The following is a 12,180-nucleotide window of genomic DNA, read 5'->3' as shown; positions in this document are numbered from 1 at the left end:
AGTTACCGCAGTGGAACTGGATAATTAATTCCATCTCATACACAGTAACACACAGCCTGCAGGTGGAGCTCCTGTCTACAGATTGATCCAGCAATCGGCCAAACAGGCAAGTCTTGACTGTAGGGAAATTACTTACCAGATATTTAGGAAGAAATAATATTGGACCCAAAATTTCTCTTGGCTCACTCCTTTGTAAAGGAGAAATGTATTCTGCTGAGTTGCCGCATGAGGATAACATGATGTAAAGGGCCAGGTCTTACACTTACTGGAACCTCTTACTTCACCCGTTGGACATGTTGAAAAGCAGTGGGCTTGGCCACACTCATTTTGCATTGAATCGTCCTTTCTAAAGGAACTTCTCCAATGACAAAAGGGACTTCCTGCTGCTGTGTCACTTTGCCCATGATTCCCAACCCATTTGTTTCAACGGGTGGAAAGCCACGGACTGGGAAGGGGGGGGGAGGGGGGGGGGGGATCCTTGCTCTCTTGGGTGGCCAGTAACTCTCTGACTCTTCTCATGGTGCCACACGACAGGATCATTAACAAAAACACAGGCGCCTGCACGCAGCCCAGCTTCACCTCACGGGTCAGATAGAACATCCTCGCTCTTTGACCCCTTTTGACCTTGGGCAATAGCCACTGGATTCCAAACGATGCCCGAGCAAAACACCATTTTAAACATTTTAAACTTCAAGGCATGTTTCTACCCACAGAGAATTAGGTCAGTTAATTGTGCTTCTCTTTTCCTTGTGCTCAATTAGTAGATAGACATCAAGGCACAAACCACACCTAAGCAATTGGTTAACTCAAAAATATGTATGTTCATTTTTAAGGACTGGCGAAATTGGCAGCAATATTACAAGGTTGAAGAACTGGTAAATATGGTTGAAGAACAAAGAACAATACAGCACAGGAACAGGCCCTTCAGCCTTCCGAGCCTGCAGCAGTCATGATACCACCCTTTGCCCAAACCCTCAGCACTTCCTAGTGCCGTATCCCTCTATACCCATCCTATCCCTGTGTTTGTCAAGAATCCTTTTGAACGCCGTTAATGCAACTGCTTCCACAACCTCCCCTGGCATGGGTCTGTGTGCAGTGAGCTTCCTCAGAACCGACTGACACTGAGACTTTCTGCGGGGATAGGGAGTGGGGGGGGGGGGCACATTGCATTGTTTTCTGCTCCAGTGATGGATACATAGAACATAGAACATACAGTGCAGAAGGAGGCCATTCAGCCCATCAAGTCTGCACCGCCCCACTTAAGCCCTCACTTCCACCCTATCCCCTTAACCCAATGACCCCTCCTAACCTTTTTGGATACAAAGGGCAATTTAGCATGGCCAATCCACCTAACCTGCACGTCTTTGGACTGTGGGAGGAAACCGGAGCACCCGGAGGAAACCCACGCAGACACGGGGAGAACGTGCAGACTTCACACAGACAGTGACCCAGCGGGGAATCGAACCTGGGACCCTGGAGCTGTGAAGCCACATTGCTAACCACTATGCTATCGTGCTGCCCACAAAAGTTTAATTGTCCACTCCCATTCACATATGGGTGTGCCAGGACTGCAGATCTTGGATTTGATCTGTTTGTTGTGGGATTGCTTAGCTCTGTCTACTACATGCTGTTTACATACTTTGGCATGCAAGTAGTCCTGTGTTGATACGGAAAACATCACGAGTGGGTCAAGCCATTTTCACCTATCCACAAGTGTTTGTCCTACACATGAACCCCAGCACCAACATCCTCAGAACTGTTTCTTTCTCAGTTGCTATTCCACTTCCAAGACTGGCCTTGGAGACGGTGAAACAGAATTTTGGATGCACGGACTATTACTGTGCTCATTCCCTTTGATTCAGAAGGATCATCACTTACTTTTTGTGGAGGAATTCGCCCGCTGCCAAAGCCACGGGTCTGTGCACTGAATAAACAAAGTGATACAACTGCTCACAGTCTCTTGAAGTTAATACCTCCTCACAGTTCCTGCAGGAAATTAAGAAAGAGATTCCAATCATTTTGTGGTCATTTGCACGATATTTGTTCAGGGTTGCAACAGGGTAAAAATGGATTGAGTTTCAGCTCCTGATCTCTCCCCGTTGCTAAGTTTGTGAATACTGGGGAGGAGAGGTTTAGGTTCTTCCTTAATGGTCTCGGCTCAGTCAGGTACGTGGCTCTGTTACGAGTAGGTTGAGTTTGGTTTTTCCCTACATGTGAATTGTCAGCTTTTGTTCAGGTTGCACTGCTCGCTTTGAGTCTGATTATCATTGGTTGTAGTCCCCAGTCCAGGAACCTGAATGTATAATCTGGGCTGATATTTCAGGTAAGTTTTGAAGGAGTCTTCAGACTGCCCCCTTTGCCCTTCTTGGTGTCACTATTCCCCCCAATCCCCTTATTCCCCCAAAACCACCCTGAGTACCACTACCCACTCAACCCATTCAGCAGGACGGTGGTACCATGGCATGGCCTCCTGGGCACCCTGGCAGTGCCATGGTGACACTTCCACACTGGCAGGGGCAGTGCCCAGGTGCCAGGTTTCCCATGCCAGGGATCGGCCTGGGGGTGCCTGCCCTTATGAGGTGGGGTGAAATAGGTCGGTTGAGGGGGGGGGGGGGGGTTGTCCGGAGGCTCAGCTCGGCAGTGCAAGATGCAAATTAAGTGAGGCCTCAGCAGGGCATTCACCGCCAAGGCCAATTGGATAGCGGGGTTGTTCTCAGCACTGCAGTCGCCAAGAAACACCCCACGAAATGCACCCAAAACAGGACTGTTTTTTCCCCTTTAAATCGTGTCCTACAATTAGTTCCATCATTAATATACGTTGTGGATAACGGGGTCCTAGCACTGATCCGTGTGGTACCACACGGTTCACTGCATTCCACTTGGAAAAATTCCAAGTGATTTTCCCGTTTCAAATGGTCTGAAATTCTGATGGGCCCAATCCATCAACAAGCACGAGGCGAAGCAGGTCAAAGGATTTGCCAATGTCTGGTGACACCGACCTTCTGACCAAAACCATTTATTGCTACTCTTTGTTTCCTGTCTGCCAACCAGTTTCTGTCCATCTCAATACTCTACCCCTAACTCCATGTGCTTTAATTTTACATGCTAATCTCTTATGTGGGACCTTGTCGAAAGCCTTCTGGAAGTCCAAATAAACCACATCCACTGGCTCCCCCTCGTCAATTGTACTAGTTACATCCTCAAAGAATTCCAGTCGATTTGTCAAGCTTGATTTTGGCACTGATCACAAAGAGAGTACTGGAGATATCAATCCAAAATTGCAACAGTATGCTTGCTCGGACACATTTATAGACTGGGAATAAATGAGAGGTGGTCTGGTCAGTTGGAATTCCATGCAATAGGATTGAATGATCTATTGGCCGTCAATATAATCAAAGCTAATGGGAATGAGTTTGGTCCACTATAATTCTGTACATTAGCAATGCACACTGAGGCCTGGATAGAGTGGATGTGGAAACAATGTTTCCACTTGTAGGAAAAACTAGAAACAGAGAACACAATCTCAGACTAAAGGGACGCTCCTTTAAAACAGAGATGATGTTATTGAAAATATGGAAAGATGTGTCATTTGAAACATGGAAGTCTGGCAATATCTGGTCTGAGAGAAACATGAGAGAATACAGGGCAAGGTCCCACAAAGGGTTAACAGCAGCTGCCAGGGAAGGATTGTAAAATGCAGATAGTCTTGGTCAAGCAGGCTTAGCAAACAAGACAAACAGGATTTTGAATGAAGCCAAAAACCATGGGCCACACCTTCATTGAAAGTAACTATCTTAGTAAGCATCTGGAAAAGCATGGATGAGGTTCAGTTGAATTTGGTGACAATTCTAAGTGTGAAAATTTGCTAATACCAGGTAAATTAAAGAAAACTGGAGACTATCAGTCTACGAGAAACATAATTCAAAGCTAAAATCAAAGTCAAAATTATGAGCTGAGGACACAATTGGAAAATAAAACTATAGAAATGACAGGAATTAAAAGTAACACCTCTTGAAGTCAAAGCATTTTGAACATCACAAAGGAAACAATGTAATCAGATCTATGAAATGAAGTCATGTCAAAATAAATACTTAGTTGGATTAGAAGTTTAGATCAAATATACTTTTTACAATCAAAGTGAAAAAAGTTACTTTCAATAAAGTCATAAAAACTAGATAACTGTTAGAAAAATATATAAACCTAGAGACCAGAGCAGGAACTACCAGAACCAGAACTCAGAGGGAGAGTGGTGGAGAAGCAGAGACAGATTACAGTCAGCTCGGCCATGGGAAAGAGACAGGGCAAAGCAGCCGACTAAAATAGCTAATACATCTAAGGAAGACTAGAATTTAAAGAGTAGGCAGAGTCAGCTCAGAGTCAGCTCAGAGATAGCCAGCAGAGCCAGCTCTCATAGCTCGGCACATGGGAAAGATAGGACACAGCAACCGAGCTCATCAGCGAATACATCTAAAGAAGACCAGACTTTAAAGAAGATTGATTGTCAAGTTGGGCCTGAAGGTCCCTTCAACCAACCAGAAGGATCCAGAAGCAAGATCTTTTCCCTTTCTGTAAAGAAAGTATTTGCAGCTTTTAAAAGAAAAAATATAATAATAAAATAACTTAATTTAACCTGAAATAGTGGTTATTCCAACGTCTACTTTACTTACTTAGCAATGCGGGGCCCAGGATCGATGCTACTAAGTGGTAAGTAGATGAAATCTTCGGTGAAGGTATGGGTTATACCGGGGGATAACTTGAAAACATAGTTTGACCTGAATAGTACCAACTGAAGCCTGTATCAGAGTCGGGGAGTGAGAATCCCTGATCACCATTTAGAATGTCGGCCATTTTTGGTATAGCACCATTCTAAGAATAGTGGTGAGTTTTCAAAAACAATGAGGAGGAATTTCTTCAGCCAGAGGGTGGTGAATCTGTGGAACTCTTTGCCGCAGAAAGCTGTGGAGGCCAATTCACTGAGTGTCTTTAAGACAGAGATGGATAGGTTCTTGATTAATAAGGGAATCAGGGGTTATGGGAGAAGGCAGGAGAATGGGGCAGACTTGATGGGCCAAGTGGCCTAATTCTGCTCCTATGTCTTATGGTCTTATTGGGTGTGTTTTAGCCCGCTGGAATTCTACATATACAGGGGGAGAGTATAAGAAGCGATATAGTTCCATGAAATTATAGAATAGAAGAGAATGGTCAAGCACTTGTCCATCGGAATTCTATAAAACAGAAGGGAAACTGTGTCGATCAAGTGGGACAACTGCGCAATATTGGTGGATGTTAAGGGTTTCGAAAGGGATAAATAGTCTATAGCTGGTCCATCAAAGTTTTATATAAGAGGAACAATTGGGAGCTGATATGAATTAGAGGAACACAACGTAATCATGCTCATTCCCATTTGGATCACTGCCGCTCTATCCGTTAATCGGAAATCCACATTTCAAGAACTGAATGTGGCAACACAACTGGAAAAATCAGCATTTATTTCAAAAAAAGGAGCATTTACTTACTGCAACATGAGGATTAACACCTTAATTGCTTGAACAGCTACTTCACTCTCTTTGTCCAGTGTCATTGATATGATCCTATCCTGTAAGAAAGCAATGGAACATGGTACAGCTACTGTGCACTCGATTAGCTAGGCAGAGGTCAACTTCCTAAAAATGTCAAGTGACCTTCATCTCAAGAGTCAAGTGACTGTATTAACAACGATTTAACGTTCAAACGATAATTTAGTAACGCAGCGGCATCTAATTATATTGATTATTGGCAACTATATTTAGAACGCATGATATTGAGTGGTTCATACTTAGGAGATGAACCATTAATGTTTTCCATGCACTAATGTTTACTGCAGTCTGTTGCTTGAATTCCCCTGGCGTACAGGCTTGCGCACACTGAGGAAGTGGTTTGATTGAAACAAAGTGATTTTCCCATTTCAAATGGTCTGGAATTCTGATGGGCCCATTCCATCAACAGACACGAGGCGAAGCAGGTCAAAGGTTTTGCCAATGTCTGGAGACACTGACGTTCTGACCAAAGGCATAGGGGTGGAGCCATTTTTTAATAGTGAAGCTGACGACCCATGACTATGAGGCAAAGTCAAATGATCAGTTTCCAGGCTCTGATAAATCTCTTTCAGGGGATGTCAGGAAGGACATCCTTACTCGTTGCTGACTCATTACCTCCTTAACAACAAGAGGTGTAACTGAGCCCCTCCCTTCTCCAGTGTTCGATTCTGTGCGAATGTGTGCTGCCAATAAAGTTATTGTGGTTGTGGTTAAAAGACTGAAACCAAGCTTGGAAGCATGAGACTGCAGACATTTTAATAAAAGCTCACTTTCACACGTTGAACCTGGTGAGTGTCATCTCTGCGTATCTCTGAGGCACGAAACGCAATAACTGCTGACAAGGATGGTGAATAACTTAAATTTACTGGCTCTGGCACCCTCCTTTCATGAAAGGTGATCTACTCCTGACATGGGATGGATGGATTTAAAGGTTCAATGCCTACTTGCTTGACATGGATAATCCAGCGATAGCAACGGCCCACAAGAAGGCGCTAACCATGCACTGCCTCCGGAGAGAAGGCCAGCGAATACCCGAGCAGTGCACAGAAGACGCATTTGTTATGGCGGTAAGTGCTCTCAAGAAATACTTTGGGCCGGAGAAATATAGGATTATTGTTCTGCCGGAGATGCCAGGAAAATGGTAAGACCATAAAACATTATGTGGCAGTATTGTGTCAGTTGGCTTCTGCATTTAAATTTAGCGCACTAATTAACAAACTACTCTGTTTGACAATTCCGGCCGCTATGACTCTTCACTTAAGGTAAGACCAAGAGGCAAAATTTTGATAACGCTGATACTTTTAAATGTTACAAATGGATTATAACAGGAGTATATGAATAACAGAACAATAGAGTTGCTTTACAATTTGGCCAGCTCATTTAAGACCATACATAGTAGGAGCAGGAGTAGGCCATTCGGCCCATCGAGTCTGCTCCGCCATTCAATAAGGCCATGACTGATCAGAAATGATAATCCTCAACTCCACTTTCCCGCCTAATGCCCTTAACCCTTGATTTCTTAACTGATTAAAATTCTGCCCATCTCAACCTTGAATATACTTAACGAACTAGCTTCCACAGACTCACTACTATCCGAGAGAAGAAATTGCTCCTCATCTCTGTCTGAAATGGGCGACCCTCTTACTCTTTGATTATGGCCTCTGGTCCTAGACTCTCCCACACGAGGAAACATCTTCGCAGGATCAACCCTATCAGCCCCCAGATAATCTGATATGTCTCAATAAGGTCACCTCTCATTCTTCTAAACTCCAATGAGTACAGGTCCAACATATTCAACCTCTCCTCGTAAGAACATTTACATCAAGCTGATGTAGAAATTCACTTGCATCAACAGGTCTCAGTCTCAACTTAAGGGGCCTGTATCCTCTACATATATCTCCATCTATACATCATTCCTGGGCCTACAATTCCCACTCCTGGGCCTGCGGGTGTCTGTTCCCAGGCTCGCTGGTAAATGACTCCAGGGCCCACTGCTAATCTGCTCCTGGGCCCGTGTACACTCTGCTCCAGGCCCCACCTTAACATTGCCTCACTCCGCTTACCTCACTCAAAGCCCCACCTGTACTCTGCTGCAGGCCCTACATGTGCTACCCTCCTAAACTCACTTGTGCTCCATTACTGGAGCCATCTGTACTCCACTCCACTCGTGGCCGCATCTAAACTTCACTCCAGAACCCACCTGCACCCTACTTCTGGGCCTACCTGTAGTCCTGTCCACTCCTGGGCCCACCTGTAATGTGCTCCTGGTCTTATATTTATTTTTGCTTGTCTCTCTTTCTTTTGTAAACCAAAACATTTCCTGGAGCCCAGTCCCACATCCATCAATGCTCTATCAAGCAACCACACCCTATATAGGCCTCTGAAATGCACTCTGCTGAGTCTTATCAGCCTTCCATAACTGTCCTCGAAATTGCTGTGAGCAACACCGGAGGAAATCCAATTGGGAATTCTATTTTATTATTTTCTTTAAACCTTTTTTATTTTTAGTTGTAAAAATATTGTAACTCGAAAAGAGGCCATGACTGGGTGTGGCAGTCAGAGAATGATGAAACCTTCAGCAACTGGTCATAGAATCCATATCGTAGAATACCTACAGTGCAGAAGAAGACCATTCGGCCCATCGAGCCTGCACTGCCCTCCAAAAGAGCACCTTACCTAGGCCCATTCCCCTGTCCTGTCCCCGTAACTTCACCTAATCTGCACATCTTTGGACACTAAGGAGCAATTTAGCATGGCAAACCCACCTAAACTGCCCATGCTTAGACTATGGGAGGAAACCAGAGCACCCACTTAGACACAGGGAGAACATGCAAATTCCACACAGTCACCCAAGGCCTGAATTAAACCTAGATCCCCTGATTCTGTTACTGTTTTCCCATACCAAACCCTACTGGCCAAAGGGACTTTAGGCACTTCTTTGAAGTCCACTAGGACTGTAAAGATTTGACTCACCTTAAAGCGGCAGGTGAAAAGGTCCATTTTGGAACAATGATCTTTGTCAGAGTACAGGCCCAATAATCCAATCAAGCATTTCAATCTCACCTCACTTTGCTTCAAAAAAGGTGAACATAACGTTAGAGGGAATAAACAAAAAAAACACATTTTCTGCTCAAAATAATTATGATAAAGTAAACAGTAAGGTTTCTCATTTCTCATCCTTGATGGTTTCAACACATATCCAAGGACACCTTGTTGTTTCTCTGCCAACCTCGGTCCCCCCCAGTCCTCATTCAGTCTCACCCTTCACAGTACGGTAGCACAATTGCTTCACAGTTCCAGGGTCCCAGGTTCGATTCCGGCTTGGGTCACTGTCTGTGCGGAGTCTGCACATCCTCCCCGTGTGTGCGTGGGTTTCCTCCGGGTGCTCCGGTTTCCTCCCACAGTCCAAAGATGTGCAGGTTAGGTGGATTGGCCATGATAAATTGCCCTTCGTGTCCAAAATTCCCCTTAGTGTTGGGTGGGGTTACTGGGTTACGGGGATAGGGTGGAGGTGTGGACCTTGGGCAGAGTGCTCTTTCCAAGAGCCGGTGCAGACTCGATGGGCCGAATGGCCTCCTTCTGCACTGTAAATTCTATATTCTATAAATTCAGCCCTCGAGTATTATTGGTATGTTAAGTATATTGTCAAAATAAATGATATTATTTAATCAAGTACTCAGAGCACATAGAAAAAGAGACCCCTTGGACACAGGGGTAGTAAGTAGGAAGCAGATGTAATGCTGCATTTTGTGAATAAACCTATCATCAAGAAAAGTGTTAGCATCTAGTTTCATATGTCATCCACTGGTTTGGGATTGGATTAACACCTAGATCCAAAGCCTTAACACTTGCTCTCAAAAGTGTTCTACAGATATTTAGTAACTTGAGGATGCAGGTGATAGAAGGACATTGATTTATTAACTATTTACATAACCTAAGAACATAGGAACCAGGAGCAGGAGTAAGCTTACATCCTTCTGAAGTAAGGAGGCCAAAACTACACAGTACTCCAGGTGTGGCCTCACCAGCAACCTATACAGCTGCAATATAACCTTCCTGTTTTTAAACACCATCCCTCAAGCAATGAGGGACAAAATTCAATTTGCCTTCTTAATTACCTGCTGCACCTGCAAACCAAAGTTTTTGCGATTCATGCACAAGGACACCCAGGTCCCTCTGCACAGCTGCATGCTGCAATTTTTTACCATTTAAATAATAGTCCATTTTGCTGTTATTCCTACCAACTACATAGTTCTGCTCCAAGCAGCATATCATTCCCAGCACAGTCCTTACTGAGGGAACTTAAAACTCTCCAAGCCCTGCTTTGGGCTGCTTTTGTATTAGTTTTTTTTTTAAATAATTTTTATTAAAGGTTTTCATAAAATAAAATAACAAAATGAGAAAGAAAAAAGAACCCAACAGGGTTAAGTACAAAACACAATCTAAAAAAGCAACCCCCCAAACCCCTCCCCCCCTGTACATAAATAATAAATTAACATTAACACCCCGACTTAACACAACAGGTGTATACACCCCCTCAGATCCTCCAGTGTAAATAACATAAACAAAAATAAAGTAAACCCCCCCCCCCCCACGAGCTGCTGCTGCCATTGACCAATGTCTACGCTTTTGTATTAGTACATAACGAGTTCCAGACGGGTAGCCACCTGGGGGGCCTGTTCTCCACGAGTCCCACGGGACGATCAATGATAGTTTCCCCATGGTCCTAGTGGGGGTTATGACAAGCTGCAAAACCTCCACCACCAACAAGGCTATCTTGGACGACTTCCTCCTCTTTTACCACTCACACCGTCTGCTTTCCCCCAACTCTGCCCATTCCAGTGGGTGTAAAAGTTCCGACTGCACTGTTTCAAAGAAGAGCATGGGGGTCCTCCCCTCTGCCTTGGCCCATAATTATCCCTTAACCGACATAATTTCCCTCACCACTATCTGCCCCCCCCCCCCACCCCACCCCACTCCACTAGGGCCATCTGTTCCATGTTCCATTTGCCGTTTGACATATTGCTTACCTTTGTTCTGCCATTATGACATTCTGATCTCTTAATGTGCCACTATCACTATCTCACTCATGATCACCACCATTTCCATGCCCCTTGTCTTTTTGTACACAAAAGCTTTGTCAATCTCTCCTCAGCCTCCACCATTTGTTGGCCCTCTATCCAGCTCCTACAGCTCCACCCCAATCTCCCCACAACAGTGTAAAGCACTGTTGCTTCACAGCGCCAGGGTCCCAGGTTCGTTTCCCACTTGGGTCACTGTGAGGAGTCTGCATGTTCTCTCTGTGTCTGCGATTCCTCTGGGTGCTCTCATTTCCTCCCACAAGTCCCGAAAGACGTGCTTGTAGGTGAATTGGACATTCTGAATTCTCCCTCCGTGTACCCAAATAGGCACCGGAATGTGGCGACTAGGGGATTTTCACAGTAACTTCATTGCAGTGTTAATGTAAGCCTACGTGTGATAATAAAGATTATTATTATTATTATTATTTCCAGTTCTCTCTAGCTCTGATGAAGAGTCATCCAGGCTCCGTTCTCTCTCGATTAAATCATTACCGGCCCATTTATCACATGGACATTTGTGAAATCAAGCTTTAATGAAGGATGTGCTGGCCTTGGAAAGCGTCCAGAGGAGGTTCACAAGAATTATCCCTGGAATGAAGAGCTTGTCGTATGAGGAACGGTTGAGGACTCTTGGTCTGTCCTCGTTGGAGTTTAGAAGGATGAGGGGGGATCTTATTGAAACTTACAGGATACTGCGTGGCCTGGATAGAGTGGACGTGGAGAGGATGTTTCCACTTGTAGGAAAAACTAGAACCAGAGGACACAATCTCAGACTAAAGGGACAATCCTTTCAAACAGAGATGAGGAGGAATTTCTTCAGCCAGAGGGCGGTGAATCTGTGGAACTCTTTGCCGCAGAAGGCTGTGGAGGCCAAATCACTGAGTGCCTTTAAGACAGAGATAGATAGGTTCTTGATTAATAAGGGGATCAGGGGTTATGGGGAGAAGGCAGGAGAATGGGGATGAGAAAAATATCAGCCATGATTGAATGGCGGAGCAGACTCGATGGGCCGTGTGGCCTAATTCTGCTCCTATGTCTTATCGTCTTATGTATGCAAATCATCTGCCGTATTTCCTATTTTGCAACAGTGATTAAACTTCCGAATGTATTTAATTGGCTGAAAAGGACTTTGGGAGGTCCTGAGGTTGTGTCAAGCACTGAGTAAATGCAAGTTTATTCCTACCAACATCCAACTCCCTCACAAATTCACTCGCAATTTCCCAACTCCCTCTTCTCTGGCCCTCTACATTTCACATGTTTTAGACTGTTCACCCACTCACCGGCTCCATTGATTCTGCTTTTGACACTCTCACTCCTGCTATTCCCTGAGTACGGTTCCGCGTTCACCCCCCCCCCCCCCCCCACCAAAGTCGAAGACTACAAACCCAGCACACAGCTGGTCTTAGTCATTCAGCTCCACTTCCAGTATTGACCAAACTAAGCACCTGCTCTTCAATGAAATCTTTCTATTATTCCTGGATTGACCACAGTCCAAGAAGAATTCTGGCTGAAAACATCTCTTT

The 12,180-nt window shown here is 44.7% G+C and overlaps 1 protein-coding gene across 2 annotated transcripts in view; it reads right to left on the bottom strand.

The window, feature by feature from the left end:
- LOC140392064 (cohesin subunit SA-2) overlaps positions 1–12,180 on the bottom strand; it is a 169,838-nt gene that overhangs the window by 61,065 nt on the left and 96,593 nt on the right. For both annotated transcript variants that reach the window (XM_072477283.1, XM_072477285.1), the window contains exons 12-14: positions 8,550–8,648; positions 5,517–5,596; positions 1,879–1,986 (exon numbers count right to left, since the gene is read on the bottom strand). In XM_072477283.1, the coding sequence (XP_072333384.1) occupies positions 1,879–1,986; positions 5,517–5,596; positions 8,550–8,648 (287 nt within the window). The remainder of the gene's footprint in view (positions 1–1,878; positions 1,987–5,516; positions 5,597–8,549; positions 8,649–12,180) is intronic.

Source organism: Scyliorhinus torazame, chromosome 15 (genome assembly GCF_047496885.1).
Source record: "Scyliorhinus torazame isolate Kashiwa2021f chromosome 15, sScyTor2.1, whole genome shotgun sequence".
Taxonomy (NCBI): Eukaryota; Metazoa; Chordata; class Chondrichthyes; order Carcharhiniformes; family Scyliorhinidae; genus Scyliorhinus; species Scyliorhinus torazame.
Note: the sequence above shows the minus strand (reverse complement) of the source record. Positions and strands in the feature narration are given on the sequence as shown.